The sequence below is a fragment of the Rhipicephalus sanguineus genome, chromosome 10, assembly GCF_013339695.2.
Source record: "Rhipicephalus sanguineus isolate Rsan-2018 chromosome 10, BIME_Rsan_1.4, whole genome shotgun sequence".
NCBI lineage: Eukaryota > Metazoa > Arthropoda > Arachnida > Ixodida > Ixodidae > Rhipicephalus > Rhipicephalus sanguineus.
Window position 1 is genome coordinate 123546385 of NC_051185.1, and position 26410 is coordinate 123572794.

Genomic DNA, 26410 nt, shown 5'->3' on the forward strand with positions numbered 1-26410 from the left:
CGAAAAAAGGGGGGCACTTTGCTGAATCTTGGTTGTCAAAGATAAGCACCACGTAAAAATGGCAATTTCCCAATGATGAACACAGCTAGAAATTTCTACAACGAAGGCTTATGTCTCGCTGCTTTTCACTATGTATTTACCGTGTCGGATGGATTTTTTAAAATTAAATTTAATTTTTATTCAAGTGTTCAAAATTACACTTAGGAAAGAGAGGACCTTGAAGTGGTCCTCCCACCTGTAACAACAGCAGTTTGCACACAAGCACTGGGAGAGTCAACCGAAAGAGGAAGCACTCCAGTAAACAAAGCGAGACTAGAAAGTTTATTATATGGATTTACCATATTGCCATATAAATTTACCACATTGTCCCAAACAGTACATTGGCGAAACAGGACAGCCTGTTAATATATATTAAATGGGCATCGTGTGAACACGACTAAGAAATCACCAAAAACAGTGGTGCAGCATTTTGGTGTGGCAGGTCACAACTTCGATAAGCTCGGACTTTACATCAGTCAACCTTTCGGTCCCCGAGAGACAGAATAGAGCCATACCTTATTCACAAGTTTAATACACTTCAGCCAATAGGTATAAAAGTTTCAAAAGTGGGCTCTTGAATCCATCCCATATGGCAAATACAGAAAGAAAACCAGTGAGACTCGAGCCTTTTTTTCCAACAATTTCTAACCACTCGGATCATCATGAAATTATAATTTTTAGGTGGTGCTTACTTTTGACAACCGTCATTCAGCAACACACCCTTCTAGTCTCGCTTTGTTTACCGGTGTGCTTCCTCTTTCGTTTGATTTACCCAATTCGTCCTGCCAGTTCCTCTCTTTTCCTTGGGTGTACGAAGCATACACATACTAGTACATGCGAAGCTGAGGTAGGCAGCTGCTGCCTTGACGAAGAAAAGTCCACTGTTCAAGAGTTTTTCCTCCCTTCAAGCTGCCATCTTTCCCTCAGTCCATTTAATCATGTTTATGCCATACTGCGATAGCCAACAAGATGGCTATCAGAGCATCTAGAATTATTTTTATTTTCAAAACACAAAAACATCATCCCCGCAAGTTCACACAGAGCAGTTTACATGCCCAAATGTGCAATACACCACCTGTCATTCATACTAAGAATTAATGTAGAACCTATTTAAATGATCCAGCGTCATTGCTTTCAATGCACTGTGTGCAGCCACACTTGGTTAACTCACTGCAACAGGCTGTGCACACTTGTGAGAAAAAGGTTCCCTCAAACCAGAAAGCGTCACACAAATCCTTGAAGGTAGTGAGCGGCTATATCAAGGCACTTATACATATAGGCTCTGGACAAGCAAGCACTGCATAGAAAAACTAGTGCATAAGAAATCTCACATGGCAGGTATGTTCTTTCTTGAGTGTTTGTGGAACTCCATAGACGGGTCACACGTCACCTTGCAAAACCTGCTGTTCTATTTCGTCTGGGCTATCACTTGGTTCACCGGTGCCAGTTGAGGAAAGCCCTCCTAAATGCCATGTCACAAACAATAATGGTTCTTTGAGGCACACTACATTCACTGGTTTAGTTGTTCCCTAAGGCATGCAAAATCTCACTGGATGATTGTTTTTCCTCCGTGCTCCTGTTCTTCAAAGAACACTTTAGTTATGACAATGTCGCCTGTGGAAAGTGTTTGACAGGTCGCGTCCACACCCTCCCGTGGCATTCGGCCTTCCCCACAGCAGCAGTAGCAGCAGCCATCCCTTGAGGTGTGTCCATTGGCTGTCACTGGGCTAGGTGCCTTTGGCCCCGAACAGTCCGTTGAGTGGCTGGGTGACACTGCGGCACCTAGTGAATCACAGCTCCAGTCACCTGACCTCGGAAGGTCAGAATCGGTGGACTCAGACTCTGACTCAGTTGCATCCTCGTCTTCTTCATCGTCCTCATCGCCAATACCTGGCGAGCCATCTGTTGCACCAGTCCCTGCTGCTCCCGCACCACGGTTCCGTAGGCGATCCAGTTTGCGGGCCACCTTGGGATTTCCATCAATGCGGGCACACTCCTCTTCCGTTAGGTTCACATACCTGCACAAGAAGGACCATTTCCAGGTCATCCCATTATTGCCATTCTGAGTGAGACTGACAAATGTCTGGAACTTGTCGTGCCTTGGGTGACCACCCGTCCCACAGAAATGTCCCGAATGTCAGACTTCATTATTGTTCAGCAGTGCATAGAGTGCAGCTGCATCTGCCACACTGTTTGAGGATGTGCTAGCTGCAAGCCCTCCAAGCTTCCAAAAAAGTCAGCTAGCTGCAGTTTCTTCAGTTTCCATGACATTGAAATAAGACATCAAGAAAGTAAAAGAAACGGTGTTGAGCACATTGCGAATGGCCATTTACTGAGTTGCCGATGTTGATATTAATAACCTTGTTTCGTGTCGGAGCATATATACGACAGCGATGGCTAAAACAGTTTTGTTTATACACCCGTGTATTTGAATTTCAACTGGTATGATCCACCTCCCGGTCAATGCATCCCGCATTTTGGTAGCAGGAGGGTGGTCACCCTAGTCGTGCCTTGAAGACACCAATGAACCAGACAGTCTGCGAGGGAAACTAAACGGGCGATTTTAGCACACTTTACCAGTATATAGTAATTTGGCACAACACCTATAGAATTGGGTGGTCAAGCCGGGAAAGAACAAGTGTATGATACAGTCATTAGGAAGGTCGATAATTTCCATTACGTTGAGGAGGCACAGGTTTCTCATTTGTTTGGATCGAATTAGAAGCTGATGGAGGCAGAGCAGAAAATAAATCTGCCATTTTTATGATGATGCATGATTCATCCCAGCAGTCTAAACAAAATGGGCTGCTGCTGCAGTTTATAGTATTTGTGCCCAATTAAATCACAGAGATTTCAACATAACATGCATCATGCCGCAACCAAAGCGAAAGTTGCAGCATGAAAACTAGGGGTGTGCGAATATTCGAAATTTCGAATATTTTTCAAATAGTGTTTGCTATTCGATTCGATTCGCACTGAAATTTTACTATTCGAACTTCCCAAAGACAAATGCAGTCAACGTCCGGTTAAAAGTGACCCCTTCAGATTTTTAATATGCTTCACCTCATTACACTCTCGTATTGCGGCAAAGCTGCCTTTCAAGCTCCGTTACGGTCGAGAGAGAGAGAGAGAAGTAACTTTATTGGCACCCGTCAAATAGATGACAGGGTAGAGGCGTCAGCCTAAACCCACACTCATCCTCCCTAACCGTCGACCGGGATCCCTTGGGACGTGGCGGCGGTTAGGGCGAGACCGATGACTTGCCGTTGAACTTAGCCAAGAGACAAAGTCCATTTGGAAATGGTCCCTAGATTTTCAAAATGCTTCACCTCATCACACTCCCGTATTGCGGCAAAGCTGCCATTCAAGCTCCGTTACGGTCGAACTTAGGCAAGAGACAGTCAACGTCCGATTGGAAGTGGTCCCTAGATTTTCAATATGCTTCACCTCCTCACACCCCCGTATTGCGGCAAAGCTGCCTTTTAAGGTCCGTTACGGTCGAACTTGGCCAAAAGACAGTCAACGTCCGTTTGGAAGTGGTCCCTAGATTTTCAATATGCTTCACCTCATCACACCCCCGTATTGCGGCAAAGCTACCTTTAGAGCTCCGCTACGGTCGCAAATGTATTAACTCAAGAAAACGCTGCTTCCAACATGGAGATGAAAGATGTGGCAGAGTTGGGGGCTCAATTAATGCTGTTTTGGACCTGAAATTTGTGCAGGAAGTCTGAAAAATCGGACGCCGAAGTTTTTTAGCATCCAAAATTTCAGATGTTCTTATATATCGACGTCTACGAGGCAGATTTGGAACTCCGGACTTGAAGGGAGCACACCCTTGTCCGCCACATCAGTTGGCCTTCCACAGCAGTTGAAAGAGGAGGAGAGGCTGATGAAATGGCATCTCTGCCTATCACGTGTAAAGTGTTGTCGGCAACACTTTGGTTGCCGACATCATGTACATACGACAATCATGTACATAAATAGAATTCGGCCTCTACATTGCCTCACTCTTGATAAGAACGACAACTATGAAATATGACCCCACCAGCGCTTCATCAACCTAGCGAAAAGAAACACTTTCATGTTGCGATCTCACAAGAACATACTTAGGGATTCTCTGCAACTTTTTCTGTAATTTCACTTCGAATTATTCGAAAAATGTTTGAGAAATAATCGAAAATTATTCGATTCGATTCGCACTCAATCTTTATTATTCGAATTCGCTTCGCACCCAAAATTTTGCTATTCGCACAGCTCTAATGAAAACCATGAGTAATGGCTGTTCTTAACCTACATTCTCCACATAGGTGCATCATTTATTATATGCAAAAATATTCGTGCCACTAATTAATTCTATTTTAAAGGTCTTAGTAGCATGCTACTGAGCCACATTAATGCGACTAATATTGCAAATACAGACAACAAATAAAAAAAAAACACCATATCTGCAAAGCAACAAAGCTCTTTTTCAAAATTAGAAAGACAAGCAGAAAAATCCCGATCAAGGAATCTCTCCGCTCTTATTTACTGCTTGCCTAAAAGAAGTACTATTAAAACAACTACATTGGAAAGAAACAGGAATGAAGCATAATGGAGACTATCTTAGCAATTTATGGTTTGCAGATGAAGTCGCACTCTTCAGCAATGATGTGCATGTATTGCAAATTTGACTCAAGACCTTAACCAAAAAAGTGTCCAAGTAGCGTCAAAGGTAAGCATATGGTGGACATTCCCAATTCATGACAGGCAATTCCACAATTAGGGCATACTGCCATTTCTAACATATGAGCTTGGAGGAGAGTTTCCTATAAGCAATATTTCTTTTTTTTTTTCGGCGTGACAGACTTGATCGCAGGGGAGGCGGCGTGATGGTTCTTGTTAAGGATACCCCGGTTTCTTCTCCTGTTGCAATTAGTACATTTATACCTAGGTGTGTTAGTCAGCGCCAATCGCAGCCATGGCAGCGAGTGTTGAACACTTTTTTCTTCCTGTCAGGCACACTGGGATTCAAAAAGCACACTCTCAGTGCACATGATCTTATGGTGCTCCTTATTTGAGGGTGACTGTTGAAGTGAGCATAATTAAAGATGCTAGTCTTAATTATACTAGAGCACTAATGAGACTCGTTACAGCACAGAGGCCATACACTATTTCAGTACAGCGTAGACTCACCTGAGAAGGCGTATCTCACGATTGCTCAGCACCACCTGGCGCTGCGTATGCCGGGCCGCATCCAGGCGCCGGCGTAAATCATCCACCTCGTGGTCCAGTTTGCGCTGCTTCTTGCGCTGCTTCACCTCGTCGGGGCTGATGTGTGCCAAGGCCTGCTCCTCACACAGGGCCCACAAAAGAGGCTCAGACTCGGGTCGCAGGGCTCCCTGCAGGGCCCCATACACACCGGGCAGCAAGCAGAACACGTCGAAGGCCGCGTGGAATATCATGTCCTCACTCAGGGGACGCCGGCTCCAGAACTTTTGGTCCCTTCGGTACAAGCTCTTCACCTGCACAACAAGTGCTTTCTTCACTTTACAGGAAATCCCCAAAATATATCACCTCCCTCTAATGTACACTTTTAATCCTGAAAGACAACTTAACCCTTTCCCTAAGCTGTTTCTGGCTGTGATGCACCTCCAGTGTCAGCTTGGTTTCGGAACCAAGCTGACAGAGAAGCTTGAAAGGCAGAGAAATGGCACATTGTGACGTCAAGATGACAGAGAGGGATGGAAAGGGGATACAACAACCTCGTTTGCTGCTGATAGCAGCAAGGGAGGCTGCGGAGAGCAAGCGAAAGCAGCGATCGAGTCATGTTTCGGTCTATTGGAGAGGCAACAGTGGACACCCCTGAACTTGACACGCTATCGCAGACATGCCAACAGAATACAAAAAACAAACAAACAAACAAAAAAACCACTACCGCAAACCTGTGGCAGATGGCATAACAACCGCTGTACCCGTAATCGCACGCGTTCCGCATGGTCGCTCAGCCCGAAAGAGTAGCATGTGCAGAGCGACCATGCCCCCCAGCAAAGAAGGGTGGGCGCGATCGCTCCATATTCTTCAATACACGTACCAACACGGCAAGGGGCAAAAATATGTGCTTCTAGCAAGATCCGACAAATGCTCATAAAATCATGGTAAACATACCAGTTTTGCGCTTCCGTGCGAATTTTTGAACGCACAATGGAGAACACATTGGTATGTCAGTGACAGCGTAAGGAGGTCAAAGTCACATGTGCATTAGAATGTGGCAAAAACCAAAATTGGCCCTTATTCAGCCCATTGTCCCTTGAGTGGTGGTCACAGCTAGCCATGAAGGAAGGACAAGCCAACCTCCTCCAATGGCGTCCCACCCACTCTCCGGCACGGTGCCTCTACCTATTTCACGACTTGGCTTCAGGACTGTCACGTGACGGTCTGTCCTAGTGTTTTTCCTTCCTCCATGGAAGCAGCTCACTTGCTCAAGGAATGGTGCAATGCTGGCCCCCATGGTGGTACCATATTTCTCGTTTTCTGTGTCTCAAGAGTGCTCTGTTGCCTCTGCCAGTCTTGGTCAAGTTCGGAACTCAGAGCAATTTTCCCTAGAGGATATCTTGTTGAATGGACACAGTGACCTTGAAGATGCGACATGTTCACCATAAGGATAGCTTTGAGTGTGAAGTTATTCTATGTGTGGAAGAGAGCACGGTTGCCAGATTAGGCTATTACAGTCGAAACCACTTATAACGATCCCGCATCTAATGATCTATTGGTTAAACGACCATATTTGGGTGCATTTACGGTTTTCCAATGCTAACCATTGAAGCTGCGTCCACATATAGCGAACATTTTTCAAATCCTCCTACTTTTATAACGAACACTTCAGACACGGTCGCGGTAAAAAAAAGTTAAAACAGGCCTTCTAAAGCGTGAGAGGGGTGCGCGCTCGCGCGTGCCCTGCTCCAGTTTACTCGCGACTAAGATATCCCAGATAGCCGAGCACCGCATGCAGATTTCGGACGCTGCGAGCAAGGTCACTCACTTTCCAGCCGTTTCTTCAGTGGCAGAATGGCAGTGGGGAAAAAAAAAATAAAAAATAGGAGGCAGCACGAAGCCTTGCGGTCAGCTTTCACATGGTAACCTTTCTTGACGCCATTCCCTGCAGCTACGATCGCCTAGGATGAACCAAAGAATGCCTTGGAACGCAAGAAGGCACAAATGCAAGAAGTGATAACCGCGATAACTTTCCATCGCATAAAGGTCCACTGCGTTCCTGAACTCGTCGACGCCACAATGTGCCGCAAAAGGTCGTCTGTCTTTTTGGTAACGGCAGAGACCGGTCGATTGGTGATAACGACTGCCGCGCGATTGCGGTGATGTCTTCGCGAATAAGCATCAGCCGTCGATGAATGTGCAATTATGACTTATAGCCGACAATCTTATCACAGTCATATGTAGATATCTGGTCGGCTACGCGCGTGGCGTATGCCGTACACTGTGCGGATTGACGGTGGTACAAGCGGGCCATGCTGCCGTTCGCAAGTTCACTGCCGCCGTGTCGTGCAAGACCGCTTTAAAGTGCACGTTGGTTTGTAGAAACGAAAGTAGCTCGCTGTTGTTGAGTGGTGCGGGCACCGAGAAACGTTGGTGCACTGACAGCGAGCGTAAACTGCGTGTTTGACTAGGTGACAACTTAAGTGCGCCGCAAATCGTCATGCAGGGCCAGCAGGGTCGCGAGAGCATCGCGGAGACGTAGCGTGCGCGTTGCTTGCAAAATGCTTGTTTTCGCCACGTTGAACGAACAGTCTACTCGCCGCACCCATGCACGGTCCCAAGTGAAGCAGGCAAGAAGAACGTACAAACGCGCGTATACGGCATACAGCAAGCGGCCCGGCAGTGATTCCGCGAGCCGAGTAGGCGATGCGCTGCACGCAACTAGCCAGGGATCATCGACCCCACGTGGCGATACCGCGCATCGGTGAAACGGATCAGTTCGTTGCAGAGGCGGTTAATTCACTCGTGAGCACGCAGCGGGCGTAGCTTCACGACGAGAAAAGGCTTAGCTTGTCACCGGAGGTATTGTTAGCACTTTAATAAGAGTGCACAGAAAAAAAAAAACAAAAAAAAACACTTGGCCGCTAAGCGCACGTTTTTAAGGGCGAGTCCATAAACAACGAACTACTGATAGTACAACGACCACTTTTCGAGACACTTTCGAGTTTGTTATAAATGGGTTCGACTGTAATAGCCAAACTGGGCCACTTTTTTTGCTGGTTGGCGTCGAAAATTCCGAGTTGGCTACATGGCTATAATGGGGTTATTTTTGGACGTCCAAGTGCGGAACTCCTTGTCACCAGTGACAAAACTTGGGAACGCCAGTTTATGAAAACCTGAAGCTTTCTGCTTCTACAAAGATATGTAGGCAACTGCATCTTTATACAATGTCGGCACTGGGAGGGTGGCGTAAAGTCGTGAATGGCAATTTAATACTTCATTCCAGAGCTAAGCTCTCTTCTTTGTGTTTTGCCGCAATCTGTTGCTCATTCATGCATGGTTTAGTGTGAAAAAAAAGGGCCCCCAGCTCTGCAGAACGTGTTCGATTCTAGCTGCTGCGACCGATTAAAATACGTATATAAAGACAGAAAAGTCTTGCCATAGTTTGGGACATGGCATGCTGTTGTTATTCTGTCATCCACTGGGAGGCTCTGTTGGTAGTCTGTGGTGTCAACACACTCCTGCATCACTACAACAAATTTTTCGAATTAGTATTCCAGAGAAATTTCTGCTCTTACAATTCGCAGTGATGCTGTCGAGGGCTTCTGATTTGGGGCAATTTTTGGAGCAGCCAAAATTTCCATTTTGGAGCACTTTGGAGCAGGTAATTTCGCATCGGGGAGCACCCTGGATCTCGTAAGCTGCCATGACCTTCGTGAGAGTTACGAGGTCCCATTTGAGGAGTTTCCAGAGTGCCAACATGCATCTCTGGTTCCGTTCACAGTGCAGTTTTGTCCTGAGCCTTTCCCTACAGTGCTCGAGGTGATGCAGTAGGCTAAGCATGTCATCAAGCCGCTGAGGCACAAAGCGTAGTGAAATCCATGTTCATCAGTCATTGCTTTGCAGTCAAATGCTCTCCTGGCGGACCAGTCCAGTATGAACTTGAAACTCTGGGCATGTTCATCTTCAGCTGCTGCACAAAGACGGCTCACTTCTCCGAGTTTTGCGTGAGGATACCAAAGACCTTGCTTACCTGGTCTCGGCGTGGATTGGCTGGTCCACCGTACAGGGTGCACAGGGTGCCCAGTGACACGTTCTTCACCTTGTGCACAGGCTTGCCCACATCCTGCTGCTGCAGTGTTGCATGTGCCGCCTGCACAGTCATGCCACATGTGCACCGAGCCCTTGACAATACAGACTTGAGCCCCTACCTGAGTGTCAAACACATTCTGTAACTTGATGCCAAACTGGAAGAACAGGGCTGCACTGTCATTCCTGCAGTCATGCATAACCTGCATACACACCAAACAAATATTTATGAAGCTGCTGATCACAGTGTTTTTGTCAGCTGGTAGAGTGCCCCAAGTGACAGAATGAAGGGCTTTGCTTTGTGAAAACAACATCCAGCGATACCAGATGTATTGCACACTAAACATCTTCATCAACAAAGCACAGGTCTTTGTTTGTCCACTGCATAGATGACACACACTTGACCGAACAAAATTTGAAGGTATGACAGGCTCCTTTAATCTGCCTTTTTTGTTCTTGATCACATATGACTGCACACATCGAGAACAACATGACACAGAATGTAATAAACAATCATAAGCTTCAAACTTAAACTTTTGCTTATTGCTGATGAACAAGCTTAACTAGTGTTAAAATCTAACTACTGAATCACCGAACCAGTAGGGTGTAGCTGTACAAGTTCAGCGGTTGCATTTCTGAAATGTCATGCATACAAACATAGCAAAAAGAGATACAACTAACGTGACCACAACACAGGCAAAGGTCTTGCACACAGGCCTCACCAGCAAAGCAACTAAGTTAATAGCCAAAAATGTTAACCCTTTCCCTAGCATGAAAAAAGAAGAAAATTGATTGTACCGAATTTCCCAGAAAACTTTTTTCACTCAATTTATAGAGCTTTTTGTTCTGAATAAAACGGTACCATTACTACAATTCAACTGGGTTCCTTTATTTCACTAATTGCATAAAAAAGATAGCTCAAAGACGGTGTCATTGCATGGCAATGCAATGAAAGGTGGCAATAAAATGAAAGCCGAGCCATAAATGGCACAGCATGGACAAGTGTCGCCATCTAACATCAAGAAGCGCAACTATGACGATAGTCGTGACGTGGGTGGTTCCACATGGGACCAATTTTTCTTAACCTAGAGTATAGTCGTCATCGGTCATTTTGGCACAAAATCTCACGACAACAATACTCGTCAGCAGGAGAGAAAGGGTTACAAAAAGTTTGCAATGCTATCTAACATCTTGAATAGCCAGGGTCGAGAATATGAGAAAGCTAGAAGGGCAATCCCATGTGTTGATGAAGCGGTGCACAAAACACATCATAACTGTTCGAGTTTAATGTCCCAAAACCACGACATGATTATGAGGGATGCCGTAGTGGAGGGCATTGGAAATTTCGACCACCTGGGGTTCTTTAACCTTTTGAGGGTTTTCGCCGTACATGTACGGCAGAAGCTTCCTGGTACCAAAGGGTTTTCGTCGTACATGTACGGCATAGCGTTTATTTTTAAAACGCGCGCCTTTTTCGATCATTTCTCTCGCTTGGCCTGTGCTTCCACACTTCGGGAATACGTGGAATTTTTTCTTGCGCCAATGTCTCTGCGTTGTATTTTTATCTTGCTTCCCAAAACGGCGCGCCGGCTATCGCTAGCCCATCCGAGTGCGTTCGCGGTGCAGCTGGTTTAAAGTGCGCGAATTTTTCGATAATTTCTCTTGCTTTGCATGTGCTGCCATGCTTCGGGAATACGTGGAATTTTTTTCATGCGCTGATGTCTCTCCGTTGTTGCTTTTCTTATGCTTCGCAAAACGGCGCACCGGCTATCGCTTGCGCAACCGAGCGCGCCCGCGGAGTGGTTGGTTTCAAACGCGCGCCTTCCTCGATCATTTCTCTTGCTTGGAATGTGCTGCCACGTTTCGAGAATACGTGGAATATATTTTTAATGCGCCGATGTCTCGCCGTTCTTCTTTTTTTTTTTGCTTTCCAAAGCGGCGCGGCGGCGTTCAGTTGCGCACCGGATCGGAGCGTGCGCACGCGTTGCGGCTGGTTTTGGTTTCGTCCTTCGGGTGGTTTTCGCTTCTTGCGCCCGCAAAGCTGATGGCGGTTTGGTTTCTAATCTCTCAAAGGGTGACCGCTTGTTACTGTCTCGTTTATTGCACCCCGGAGCGCGATTACATCTGTTTCCGTGCGGCGCTGAATTACACAAACGACACCGCCGTGATTGCGTTTCCTGTTTTGGGGTCTCGGAAAAACTGACTACGTCTTGTTGGCGATAAAGCGAAGGATTACTGTAGATTTTTCACTCGTTTTGCTTTCCGGACGGCCGCACAACCATAGAGTTTTCTTCCGTGCGCTCACTGACGCAGTTCGCTTACGCTATAGAAGCGCGCGCCGGTGAGTGGAGCAGCGATTCTTCCGATGCGGACTATTCCCCAAGTGCCGAATCAGAATCTGATTAATTGGATTTCAGTTTGTCAGACGAGGATTTTTTGACTAGTTTAGACTCCGATGACGATCACGGAGCGACATCTGAAAAGCGTGCGCGGCGAGCCATGCTTCAATGACTATCACACGCTGAAAAGTGTTTAGTGTCAGAGCACGAACATTTTTAACCGGAAAAGTACTCTGGTGCACTTATTTTTGTATGTCCGTGAGCTACGTTTAATACAATGCATAATACTTATTCATAAAAAACTGTTAAGCTTTCTTTTTCAGGATTTTGCTTGATTTTACTGCGAATAAACCATGTGTATGTAACAACAAAAATGATTTTCTGTCACTTTACGGTCACGAAAAAAAAAAAATTTAGACAATATTTTTCCTAAATCGAATCGTCTGAAGAATTTATTTCAGCACTAAAAAAATTACACATTTTTGGACTGGATTTCACGAAAAAATTCGACCCTCATAGGGTTAACATGCACCTATAAATCTAAATACACAGGCCTCAAGAATTTTCGCCTCCACTGAAAATGCGGGATTTTCCGGTCAGCAGTCTAGCATCATAACCACTAGACCACCGTTGCAGCCTGCACAAAAGACAAGTTCATGGGCGCATAAAGAAGGCACACACATACAAGCGCTGCCTTTTGTGTGCTGCTGCTTTATCAACATCATGGCTCACCATATATTAACCTCTTTGCTACCTGCATCCATGTTTGTGGACATGACTTCTGAAGCAACTGCTCAGTGTGGTTGAAAATTCATGTCTTTGTTGCCCCGAGTGTTCTTTAGCTAGACTCCAAGAGTGAGCAGCAGAATTCAACGTTAGCAGCTGGTGTGCAAACAAAACAAAATGGCAATGGGCAGATCATGCAGCCTAGGCCTAGCTGCTTAAAGTGTTGCAATTAATATATATATTTCTTTCATATAATGCACTGTAAACAAAAGTTACACTATTCGTGTTTGGGCATCGTTTGAAAAATATCTGATGCACTGAAAGCCAGGTTCATCAGCCATATTTATGGTCATATTTGCAACTAAAGTCCCCGTCTGTGGACACCCTTCGAAAATGAATTTTTTGTCACAATGTTTCTTCTTTTCCACTTCTGGAATCACGTGAAATAAAGTTTGCAAACTGCGTCTCTTTTTTTTCGCCTACATGTTTGTTTGGTAGCAGGGAGGTGGAGCAAGTCCGTTGCACTGAAGTTGGCAAAATAGCCCTGCGACTACAAACAAGTCGATGAAACAACTTGTTGTCAGTACATTGGCAGTATACGCAAGCTTAAAGCTAGAAGGTAAAAAGGGAGAGGCATAGCTTTTGGCAGCCAGGAACAGCCTTCTCCCATTTCAGCACTAAACTGAAACAGCATTTCTCGTTGTTCTCTTCTCTATGTCCCTGTTTTGTACTGCGGGGCCCCCTTTATGGCCTTTAAGATGAAACAGCATGTCTGGCACACAGAGACTTTCCTCTGCACATCCTCGCTCAGATTAACCAGCCAGCCTCGACACAGATGTCACGTCACCTTGGTGATGTGCTCAGCCTCCAGGATGTCCCGCAAATGTCCTTCGGTGAACAGCTGAGGTGCCGACTGCACGTCAAAGAGGAACACCTCGGCTGCAGGGGTAGCCAGCTGCACAAGGGTCAGTGGACCCTGCGGACCCAGGTTGACACCCTCAGTGTCCAGGGCAACCAGCTGGTGCTGGCTGCTCAGCCGCAAAACCAGTGCCTCGCATTCCTTCACCTGCCATGGAGAACAAGGGGAATAGTGTGGCACATGCTACTGCACCCAGGTGAAAGACTCCAAACGATGGAGCATCCAATCCATCATCGCCCTCTTCTGCACCCTCTCGAGGCTAGATAAGTGAAACTGACTACGTTTACACGGACTACTCTCGTTTTTTCTTTTTCCCCAGATTGTGCCACCAATATCTGAAACGGCAATAGTTAATAGGAGAATCAATTAGTCCTGCTGTGAGTGAGAGAAAGCCGAGCTAGTTCATCATAAAAGAAGGTAACACACAAACACAAGAGAAGAGAACGAGACAACTATCAACTCAAAGGGCGCATTGCAGAAGAGAAGAAAGTAGACACCAAAGACTCATCTGCGCATATGCAAGTAAGATAGCGCTACCTGTCAATCCAGCACACGTGGGAGTCTGCACAAGAGATACCCGTTTAAGCACATCATTTCTTCTTGATGCAAGATACTCTGCTAACGTCATCCATTGACATCACTTCATCGATAGCATACTTACCGGTAAACAACAAAGGTAAACAGCGCTCTTTACCTTTGTTGTCTCGTCCCTTCCTAATCGTTCTTGCGCTGTTAACATTTTGAAAAGAAATACTTACCGGGTTTAGACCATGGCACTTGCATTTCACTATAACAATAACACGACCCTCTCAACGTAAAAGCTCTAAATTAGAGCTGTGCGAATAGCAAAATTTTGGGTGCGAAGCGAATTCGAATAATAAAAATTGAGTGCGAATCGAATCGAATAATTTTCAAATGATTCTAGAATATTTGTCAAACATTTTTCAAATACTTCGAAGTGAAATTACAGAAAAAAGTTGCAGAGAATCCGTATATGTTCTTATGAGATAGCAACATAAAAGTGTTTCTTTTGGCTAGGTGGATGAAGCGCTGGCGGGGTGGTGTTTCATAGTTCTCTTATCAAGAATGAGGCAATGTAGAGGCCGAATTGTATTTATGTACATGATTTGGTGCAACCAAAGTGTTGCCGACAACACTTTACACGTGATAGGCAAAGATGCCATTTCCTCAGCCTCTCCTCCTCTGTCAACTTCTCTGTGGAAGCCCAACTGATGTGGCGGACAAGGGTGTGCTCCCTTGTCCCCCTCAGTCCCTGTCTTCTCGCGCTGTTTTTCATTTCACATGCTATACCTAGCAACCACTTTCTGTGTCAGCACAGCCAAGGCTACAAAACCGAAGCGCACACGTGTTTTACTATGCTTCTGCATGTAGTTCGTGAATGCTAACTTTTGTAGACTATTTAGTAGGGTGGGCGAATATTCGGGTGTTTCGAATATTCGAACGAATATTACAGTATTCGAATTCGCTTCGATACGAATTTATATTATTCGAAATTTCGAAGTATTCGAAATGAACGAATATATGTATGTTTGACCGCACATAACCCCCTGTAAAGGTGGTTTCGCTGCAGCGTCAGGTTGCTGTACCGTGAAACCACCTTTACAGGAGAAATCTGTACTGCCGCGAAGCCACACTTCAAGGTTAAGTGTACATTTTTTTTTTTAAGTTTAAATCATGTTATATGGGCTTATATGCGCTAAGTATAGTAATTTTTAAATTGTAACATATTGTACCACTTATAACTTGCACCCTACTGCTATTCAAATCTTGATACTATTCAAGGTTGCTTCCACTTCATTTCAAACCAAAAAAGTGACATTCACTCATACCTAGTTCCAATTCTTAAAAATATGTGCAAGGGTCATGACAAAAACACTCATTTTTCGTAATAATATGCACTATATACTATTCGAACTATTCGATTCGAAATTATTCGACCAAATTACTATTCGCTTCGGATTCGCTTCGAACCTCAAATTTGCTATTCGCCCATCCCTACTATTTAGCATCAAAGAAAACGTAAAAAGTAAAGAAATACGTATTATGGTAGAGATTTCTTGCACTATAATTGCGAAAGCGGTTGTGATTGCAGTGCGATTGCTGTGATTGTGATTGCAGTGCTTTGAAGTGTTGTCAAGCGCACAGCTGAAGCGGGAAAACCTCCCCATTTGATCATAATGAAAGTACAGGTGGCATTCTAAAATTCTGCTTTCAGTGTGTGTCTGTGCTCCCAAAGCAGATGCCGCCCCCGCCGATCCTGCCTAGCACGCCACGCCGACAGTGACGCATGCTTTCCTAGTGGTGGGCCTCGCGCTAAAACAAAAATCAAACGCGCCTCCAGAGAAGTAGCTGAAACTTTGCTGCAAGTTAATACCATTTGCGATGCGTACTGCTAATAGGCCAGCATGGTGATGCATGGCTGCGCTTGCCACACCGAAACACTGCTGCAGCACATCGGCACAGTACTATGATGGCAGTGCAAAAAAGGGAACCATATATACATGTATTGAGTTCGCTCCAAGAAAGGTGTCTGCATTGATGGCATAGTGGTCAGGGCACCCAGCTTCCATGCTCAAAAATGGTGGAGACCTGGCTTTGATTTCCTAGTCAAGTAACACAACCAAAGTTCTTCTCTGGATACCTTTCTAACCTGCCAGCTTTCTTTTTATTGATGCCAGATCTATGATGGAAATGACATTAGTCAATACTTGGCAGACCCTGGCATAAAATATTTTCGTACTAAAAAAAAAAAGACAGCCGCTAATGCGTGCAAAACATGGTCATGATGCAGCATTTCAGTCTTCGGTCAGCTGTCTGACTAAGGACTGAAATGTTGAAATGCTAGCTGTCTAGCCCTGTCAACTATGCTGCACAATTTATTAGTTGTTAACTGGCATCAAGTAAATGTGCTGATGCCCACACTTGCGTTCCCGCGCTCGCATGTGCTTGGCACGTCTTCCGCGACAGCACCTCTTCATACCTGGGCGGTAGCGTATGCTCGTATCAAACATCGCTGGGTGAAAATCGGTTCGCAACAACCGTACTCCATTACACTGCAGGCCAATAGGCGTTGGCCGGGACCAATGAAAAATTCATATCACCCCGAAATTCGTATGAGCTGTGATCGTATCACCGAGGTTTCACTGTATTAGATTCTGCTGGTGAGCTCATCGTATGCAAAAGCAGGTTAATAAATGTACACATAGTTCTTGCCCGACAGTGTGAACTGTCTCCATGTGTTCCGAGAGAGCGGCGACATCTCCAGACTCCACACTGGCACCCAAAGTGGGGCTCTTGGAGCATCGGACGACAGTTTTCACAGTTCGTGGCAACCTTTGTGTGAGCTGGGTTAGAGTAGGCCTGAGGGGGGGGGGATTTTCATTGCTAGTGTTGGCGGCGTGCTTTCTTGAGAGCGAGGAGATCAGTTGGTGTGGCGTGCTTGCACATGTTATTTTTTCTGTTCGCAAGTGCTTGAATACTTTTTCAGAACGTTGACTTGTCGAAACAAAAGTCACGTGGTCTGCATCCTGGCAGAGCGAGGCATAGAGCACGTATTTGTAGGCAAGCCCAAAGCAAGTGAGTACAGAAGCCTCGTAGGTGGTCTGAGTTTTCTGTAAATAGTTTCTTCTGCCTCCTTGACTCTGGAAGTCGCGGCTTGTGTAGCCGGGTGGCCAGGGGCCACGGCTGTCGTTGCTACTGGTATCGCAGCTCGATGCCAATCGCTCGTTAAGCTGCTGTGTGCGCTGCGAGTGGCATAGGGCCTCCTCACATAGGGGACGTCTCTTCGTGGCTGCCTCTTCTGAGCCTATGCAGGGGGCTGTTTGGATGCAGGTTGTTGTTGAGCGACCTGTTAGGCCTAAGGTTCTGCAGAGCTGCCTGTCGCACGTGGGACAAACCTGTTGGATCGTGGCATTGAGGTGTTGCACTCTGCTTCCCTCATTTTAGCTTGCGTTGCACAAATTAAGAAAAGCAACCTTCGTTCCCTTAAATTTGGCGTCTCAGTCGCCGCCGATGTCTTCGATAGCCATACTGAACATCGTACCACGTGAGCGATGTGCCCGCAGCTCCCTTCCCATTGGCCTACTGCACCGTTCTGTTGAGAATGTTTTGAGTGTATGCAGAGGGAGTGATGTAACCCACGGCTGGTCGTCTTCTGCACATCGCCTTCACCGCTGGCCAGGAATGCGGACGAGACACCTCGGGTAGTGAACACGCCTGTGACCTGCACAGCTGCCTTCAAGTTGGCGCCCTCGTGACTGCTGCTTGCAACCAGAAGACGTGGAGGCACGAACGACGCTTTCTCGCGTCGACCGCCACGTTGCCGTTGCGGGTCCGGGACTGAGGTCAAGCCGTCAAACCACAGAACAAAAAAAGACCTGCCGGTGTGAATCGTAAAATCTTAGGTCCAATCAGCAGCTTACCATGTCTTTTTACTGTCCACGTGTATTATGAAACACACAGTGCAGGTATACACCCAGGGCACAGAAAAGGGAACACCCAACAGCGCTGGCTTATTAGAGCATATTTTTCTCGCATATATACAGGGAATCAGCCACCTTAATGCACAAGTGAAAAGCAGATAAACACTTCCCATCAACTTGGAAACGCCGATTGTAAGAATTGTAACTGTTTATTAAATAGCATAATAGACGGCTGTTACATATGAATAATGGCACGCATGACGCCGTTCGGCTGGGCGCAAGCTCGAGGCTACCTGTGATAAGATCGGTGCAGCCACTATGCTGACTGCCTGCATGCCTGTCCACGTGTCTATGATGTAACGCCCTAGTGAAGGCTATAAAAAGCCGGCAGCTATCTGTATTATCAGTCTTATGTCTTATGTTTCGATCCTTGTACTGAGACGCCCCTGATGCGTCAAATAAAGCAGTAAGCCCCCTGCTATCAAGTTCGCCTGGTTCCCGTCTTTCTTTGTCAAGATACAACAATGGCGACGAGGGTGGGACTTTGCGGTGACTATCATGTGACTGTAAACCCGCACCTGAAGATAGATCACTATCCGCTTCCCTTGCCTGAAGATATTTTTGCGACTGTAGCAGGAGGTACAGTTTTCACTGTTTTGGATTTATCAAAAGCATATCTGCAACTCGAGCTAGATGAAAGGTCGCAAGAAATTCTTACAGTGAACACGCACCTCGGCTTGTTTCGATTCAGACGTTTTCCGTACGGCGTGGCAAGTGCCCCTGCGTTGTTTCAGTCGGTCATGGACCAAATCCTAAAAGGAATTCCGGGGACCGCGTGCTACCTGGACGACGTTCTGATTGCAGGCAAAACTCGAGAAGAATGCGCAGAAAACACTGAGCGTGTTCTAGAGCAGCTTAAGAAGCATGGCATTCACGCAAATGCCGAAAAATGCAAATTTTTTCAGAGCAGCGTTAAGTATCTCGGGCATGAGATTAGTAGTGCAGGACTGAAGCTGACAAAAGAAAAGGTTGAGGCCGTATTGAAAGCGCCCGGACCTAAGAACGTAGGCGAGCTACGCGCTTTCTTAGGACTTTTGAACTTTTACGCTAAGTTCTTGCCGCGTCTGGCCGAAACACTAGAGCCAATGCACAAACTGCTCAGGAAAGAAAATCAGTGGAATTGGTCCCAGGAATGCAAAGAAAGTTTTCAATGTTGCAAGAAACTTCTCTGTAGTGACGCGGTTCTCGAGCTGTGCGATGCAGCAAAACCGCTGAAGCTAACATGTGACGCGTCAGTGCATGGCGTAGCTGCCGTTATCTCTCATGTGGTCAGTGGGGAAGACAGACCGGTGGCGTACGCTTCTCGAACGCTAAATGCAGCTGAAAGGAACTACGCCCACATTGAAAGAGAAGCGCTTGCAATCGTGTTCGGCATTCAGAAGTTTCATAAATATCTGTATGGCAGACAGTTTACTATCGTGATGGAGCATCAGCCACTCACCTATATTTTCGACCCAAAGAAACATGCGAGTTCCGTTGCAGCAGCAAGGATCCACCGCTGGTCTAATCTGCTTGCCAGTTATCAGTATACGATTGAGTACCGGAAGGGTGGCTCGAGTGGAAATGCAGACGGGCTGTCTAGGTTACCGTTGCCGCGGGTGCCTACTGAGGAAGCTGTGAACTATTTTTCGCCCATTCCAGAGTTACCGCTGACGGCTAAAGAAGTAGCGAAAGAAACAGATAAAGACAGAGAGCTGAGAATGGTGCGTGAAATGACAAGGCACGGGTGGCCAAAAGCAGTCGACAAAACTCTAGAGCCATATTTTATCAGACGGTATGAACTTTCATTAGATATGGACTGTCTTCTTTGGAATAACCGTGTAGTGATCCCCAGTTCATTGCGACAGAGCGTCTTAGACTTGTTGCATGAAGAGCATCCTGGAATTACCAAAATGAAGATGCTTGCTCGCGGAATTGTGTGGTGGCCTAACATTGACAAAGACCTTGAGGAGTGTGTAAAAGAATGCGAAATTTGTGACAGCGTGCAAGCTTCAGTTCCAGCCGCACCATTGCAGCAATGGATGTGGTGTTCCAACAACTGGGAGCGCGTACACATGGACTTCGCGGGAAAAGATGGCAAATCCTTTCTGGTCATGGTTGACTCGCATTCTAAGTGGGTGGAAGTCAAACTAATGTCCAGTACAACTGCGCAGAAAACAGTTGAAGTTGTCCGTTCTGTGTTCGCCTCTTATCGTCTGCCAGTTGAAGTGGTGACGGACAATGGTACCCAGTTTGCAGGCTCCGTGTTTCAGGAATTCCTTCGCAAAAATGGAGTAAAGCATACTTCATACTTCACTCGCTAATGAAAAAATAAGGACTCATGCAGTTAAGTGTTCTGGATTAACCATTTCGGTGAATATTTTCGACGCTAGCAAATAAACAGAATACCGAATCAATACAATTGCACTTTATGATATAACACTCTAAATACATCTATGTGGTTATCAGCAGACATGGTAGACAAAAAACGCCGTGATGTAGAGCAGTGCCTCAATGCCAAAGAGCCACACTGTCCCTAATGCATTTCCCTCTTTTCTTCTCGATCGATGTATTGATCCTCCCCCTTTCTCTCCGCAAGCTTTCTGCACCTCACCTGGTTTTGCACTACCTCCATGATCGGCGCACCGATCACGCAAGCAGTGGAAAGCGACGATGTCATCATCACATGTGACATCACGATATATGACACCATGATCACATCACAAGTTTTGACGATCTATGACGTGATGATGACACCATCACATGATGATTATTTTTCGCATGAATCAATTGACGACGGTCAATTTTCGTGTTTGATGAAGCATCTAAGGCTTTTGCATTAATATTGCGTATTGAACGTTAACAGCCTGGCCGTTAACAACCTGGCCTTACATACCAAACTGTCCTCCACCATGTCACCTCTGTGGCGTGCACGAAACAGCTTTGCTTATTATCCACTTCACAGAGTGGAATGGCTCCTAAACTTTTTAAAAATTGTTATTGTGATAGCAATTATATGGACACTCTTGATGGGTTTTTGCTGCCGTAATTTTCCATATAAAGTCCAAATTGATAAAATCACCCCGCGCATTCTAGTCGCGGGTAAAAGCTCGTGAGCGCTGGTGACCATAGGTCGGCAAACTCACTCATGAGTCGACTCATTCAGACTCACTCAGACTCAGATCGAGCCGCGGGTCTGAGTCTGAGTGAGTCAGGCTCAGTAATATTTTCGTGAGTCTGAGTCCGAGTGAGTCCGGTTGAGAAAAATTTCAGTGAGTCTGAGTCCGACTTCGGAATACTTAAAAGACCAATGTATCCAATTTTTGGATCTGCAGCTGCAGTTCTCGTCTAAGCATGTGTGTTGGTGCTACGCCCCTAGGTCTGTGAAACCTCTGCTAAACTATAAATCGGGTCACACAAAACTGGTAAAAAATACCATTGCACTCTCATGTTTTACCTCTGCACTGAAGAAAACCTGCACGCATTTGGTTGAAAGCAGTTTTTCTGCGCAGGTGAAAAAACTTCGACAGGCAGGCTTTCCACGGGACGTATTATTAAAGGTCTGCGAAAAGTTGATTAAGAAAATAAAGAGAGCTCCTGGTGATGGTCGCGACTTGGATGAGAAGGCGCAGAATAAGAAATTTGCTGTTCTGCCATATGTTCACGGTTTTACCCACCGCCTAAAGAAGGTTGCGTCAAGATATGACGTCCAAGTGGTTATATCTGCCAGGAACAAGTTGTCGACTTTATGCGCCAAAGTAGACAGACGAATCGCAAATCAGCAAAATGTTCGGCAAGGTACATGTAATGTTAGTCATGTTAATAATTATGTATCTTGTATCACTGGTGTTGTTTATTCCATACCCTTGACATGCAGACGTGTTTACGTGGGACAAACAGGTCGCTGCCTTAATGTTAGACTTCGAGAACATTTTATTTCTCTGAAAGGCCACTCCGGTCTTCATCTAGCAGCCCACTGTAAGAAATGCGGCTGCACTCCGCTCTTTGGTGATACCTCTGTGTTGTTCCGGCATAAGAACCAAAGAGCGCGGGAACTAATTGAGGCTGCGCATATTCAAAAGAATTCTGATTCCTGCGTCAGTGTTCCATCTGTCACCATACATGATAAAGAGTTAAGTTATCTTGGTTTTGTATGACGGGCGTGCCTTGCCTGATGTGGCCAATGTTTTTGTTGATTTGGTCCCTCGTGCCTTTTGTCTCCTTTTTTTGCCCTCTCTCGCTTTTTCCTGCCCTTTATATTGCCTCGTTCTTGCAATAAAACTTCAGTTGATAGTCTGCGCTTGTTTGTCCTTTTCTCGCCCTTCGTGTTTCTGTCCGTTTTTTGCGCAGTTACATTAAGTATGGATCATTACCAACTAGCCCAACTTACCACTTTTCTGAACTTCATAGCCACCGCTGCGCCGCTTGTTTTTCTATGTTTGTTGATAGGTGGCAGCACACTGCAAGCGATTTGCTTGTTGACCGGTCTGAGAGCAAGATGTTCTCCGCACCCAGACGTCTCCCTAATTGAAAACGTGCTGACGCGGAGTGGTCGAAGTCGTTCGGCGGAGGAAATTGCTTTCAGTAGCTGATGTTGAAAGAAACCATCTTGACGACAAGGATTTTTCACTGGACGTAGAATACTGTGAAAGCACCGAGAGTGACAGCGACGATGAACGATCAGCTGCTAACTCACGAGGAGCGAGCTGCATTTCACGTCCCTTCGTGCGTTAATGTTCTTTCACGCTCGTAAGTCACTTTGATTGTATTTAATGTATAATATCCTTGAGCGATATTAAAATAAAAGCATAGTTCCTATTGTGCACTGCATGTATCACAATTATTGTGGATATTATGGAGCGCCGCATGCCGCCAACCAATCGAGCTCGAACAGCGAAGCGAAATGGTTAGAGCGATGGAACGTGCAGTCACGGCCACAATCCACGCCTCTCGGCTAAGTTCTTCGACGTTGCGAAAAGCATACGTGTGTATTCTTTTCGATATTCATGTTTGGTCATGGTGATCGAACCTGCAACATGCGAGTGAAGTGAATTGCACACGGCTAGAGTCTTGGCATGGCTGTGACACAAGCGCTACTGAATGGGATGTTAAATGCTCGTGTTCCGTTGAAGACGTAATACCGCGTTCCCGACTGCGCAAGTAATGACGACGGCGCATTATGTTTGCAAACCATAACCACGTTAAACGTGCGGTCCCGTGCTGCAGCGATGACGCTACTCGCTGGCGGCCTACTACTGCGGCAAATCCGTCAGGCAGGCTCGGTACGTACTACCTCGGAGTGCCGTTCATCTCATACGTCAATTCTAGTTCATGCAGTTTTATGTAGCACGCACAGGATTTCGCAAAGCATCGTTATGCACGGTAACGGAGCTGAAATGTAACCTTTCACACCGCAGCAAATAATTAGGTGGCGAGTACTTAGCACTTTCCATGGTTTGGGAAAGTATTTTAGTCTCATATCCATTTCAGCACAGCTCATGACTTCATACTTCATCTGGTGAAAGTGGCTCGGGCCGTACGTCCGCACGTCCTATCTGTTCCTATGCTAACTAACGGGTTGACCCTCCTCCTGGCGCCATCTTGAAAAGCACGGTGCGCCACCTATAGTTCGTGGGCATTGCGAATATTAAAACGCAATTGCGGCTGCTCCAACCAGGAGGCATGCTTTTATTAACGAGATGACATTTTTAAAAAAGCAACCAAAAATTCGAATTAGAACCCTAGCACTCATGAGCTCGAAAGAGCAGGGCCTTTTAAAGGGTGTTTACGTCAGAGTGATTACAAACTCGGATGTGCTGGTGTAAGAAATTACGAAAAAGCTCTTCCGGATGAAGATCCATGGATAAAGTATACCTTAGGAAGAGTGTCAATGCGTTCCCACCGTTCACGTGCTCTTCCATAGACGCGAAGCACGGAAAATTCGATATTGTTTCATATATCTATTGCTAGCGATCCCAGATTTCATTCCGCGATGTCCAGAAACAGAAGTGATGGACATTTTAGCGGCATGCATGTAGTTATTACTGAACATTGTTTTCCTTCCGTGCCGTGCGACGCTTGAAACGAGCTATCAGCAGCGTTTCTGGAACAGACGACGTCCGCCGATGAATCGCCGCCACACTGTCTCGCTGCCGATAGGCCTAGATGTCCCGAGCCTCTGCGGAGAGTGTGTTTTGCTGTCAAGCCGACTTGCAGAACAGAAGCTGCGTGCATGGCATCGTGGATTACTCGGGATTCACACGCAAGCGCTTTTTATTCAGCGGAATAATTCTTGATCCGTGGCTGCCACTTTGGCGGCCCCAAAATAGAACTGAATATGTTCCGACGTGCCGGTGCGATTGCCGGCGATAGACGCCCCCAAACCCGAGATTCTGGCTCAGTTTGGTGCAATTTTCGTCGATATTATCAGGATGGAGCAGTAAATCCCATTTGGCACACTTTGGCGCAGTTGGCGCAGGAGTGGAATCACTGGCAGTGCTTCCCACAACGAAGCGGAATTGCATACACTACACCAACTGTGCAATTTTGAAAAGAAGCGCGGTGTTTCGTCACCACCTCTGTTGGGTTGATTTAGCTACACAAAGAGGCTAACTTTCGTGGGGCCGAAAATATTGTTGAAACCTGCAATTTCCGAGCAATTCTTTTGAGGTTATGTGCCACCTTGTGAATTATATGGAATAGCCACTTTCTTCTTTGTGTTATTTGGCTGTGACTGCAGTGGCTGCACGAGTTTTTTGAGAAGCACTTCTGCAACGAAAACTTGAAGATGCATCGGATAGCCCACTAGAGATAAGCATTGTGATTTTGAAGCTGCACTGCCTCCTTCATTAGATGGGAAGATGGCTTTGACAAGGCATTCCTAAAACAAAAACAAGCCTCACTACTTTTCACCAATTTGGAGTGTGCTGACTGAAAAGGCAGTACAGTCGAACCCGGGTATATCGAACTCGCCAAAAAACGTTTATTAGTTCGATATATGGCATAATTCGATATAGGCCCGCTATAGGATTTTGACACAAAGGCACATAACAATAAGAAAAGTACTTTATTAATATGGTGGCTTACTTGCGTGCCCTACTTTGGAACAAAATAGTCCTGGATTTTCTTCTGTGTCAACGCCTTCGCTGCCTGCGACAGCACACACGCCTCCACGTTGTCCAACGAGTCGGAGCAGCTGAGGCTGCAACCTTCCACATTCACGCAATAGCGCCGGACCAACGCAAGTGCACTAATCACTTCGGAGGATGTAGGCAATGGGCCATCGTCAATTTCCTTATTGTTGTCGCTTTGGCCCGTGGTCGGCACGACGTCTGCAACGTAGTCCTCATCTTGTAGCTCACCCATGATGGCGACATCATCGCCCGCACTGACGAACTCGTCGAATGTCGATCCGTCGATAGCTCCCGGGAACTCTGCCAGCTCGCTCCAAACTTCGGTGGAAACACCTGCGGTGTTTTCAGTGCTGTCATCGGAATTTGGGGTGTCATCACCGGGCATACGGAAGCCGGCACGCCTAAAGCAGTTCTGGATCGTCTCCTTCGTGACATCTGTCCACGATCTACTCAACATAGAAAGAGCTCCGAGCAAGTCGATCTTAAGCTCCCTGCCGACACGAAGGTTCACAGAGCACCAACAGGCAACACCACCAGCACGGACCACGCTGAATGAGGACTCGAGGAAAACAGGCAGCAGCAGGCACACAAGCATAAAGAAAGAAAAAATGGCGCTCACTTCTACCGCCTCTGTACCTCGGAGAAAGCACGACGGCCTCTGATTGGCTGTAAGCGCTGCGAGCGGGCCAGGATCATTTCTTGCAGGGGGGTGTTCACACGTGCACAACCGGGTCTAAACCACTTTTTCTAGGGTGGCGCCAGCAGTTTTCCCCGCCACCGCGAGGGAAAGCCAACTTGCTGGGGCACTTTTGAGGCACATGGAGTTTGATATATCGGTTGTCGTTGCTATTTTCGTTCGATTTAACAGTAACTTTTGCTATATATTCTCAATGTAAATTTACCGTGTTTAGAAATTGTTCGATATACGGGATAATTTGATGTAAACGGGTTCGATATAGTCGGGCTCGACTGTAGTGGTTTTTCCACCCAGCACACATGCTCATCACCAAAATTTAACATCAGGTCAAGAAAACCCAATTTTCCATCAACCGGAAGTGCGTGGGTGATGTGTATGTTGAGCCCTAAAAGGCTAAATGGAACTTCAAAAAGCCCTAACTTATCTGTTCAAGGAAGCATTCTTTTGCTGAATCATAACAGCCTCAATGCTTTACAAGTGAACCATGCTAATTGAGAAGGAGTAAACACACCTTGGTGATGACACGTACTCCTCGCAGCATGTCGCCCAGGGTCTGGTCTTGCTCACGTGCCGAGTTGACACCAGCCATCTTGTGGTCCATGGCCGAGTTGTCGGCCACTGCCTTGAGGATATGCGATTTGAGCCTCTGCTGGATGCTGCCACGTGATGGTGTGGCGGCAGGTTCCGGTTGTGTCCTCTCGATCAGTGTCACCACACTGGCCTGAATCTGCATTGAACCAGTGATCACTCTAGGGCAAGTATCAATGAGAATGACGCGCATGGTTGGCTTGGCTGGA

At 46.3% G+C, this 26410-nt stretch overlaps 1 protein-coding gene across 2 annotated transcripts in view; it reads right to left on the bottom strand.

Annotated features, from left to right (window-relative positions):
- Positions 1-1018: 1018 nt before the first annotated feature.
- The window catches only part of LOC119372421 (egalitarian protein homolog), a 51906-nt gene continuing 26514 nt past the window's right edge, over positions 1019-26410 (bottom strand). The window contains exons 4-9 of one of the 2 annotated variants that reach the window (XM_037642902.2): positions 26125-26340; positions 13231-13449; positions 9441-9521; positions 9263-9382; positions 5212-5540; positions 1019-2057 (exon numbers count right to left, since the gene is read on the bottom strand). In XM_037642902.2, the coding sequence (XP_037498830.1) occupies positions 1586-2057; positions 5212-5540; positions 9263-9382; positions 9441-9521; positions 13231-13449; positions 26125-26340 (1437 nt within the window). In that variant the 3' untranslated portion in view covers positions 1019-1585. The remainder of the gene's footprint in view (positions 2058-5211; positions 5541-9262; positions 9383-9440; positions 9522-13230; positions 13450-26124; positions 26341-26410) is intronic. The other variant, XM_049420260.1, reaches the window with a different exon arrangement.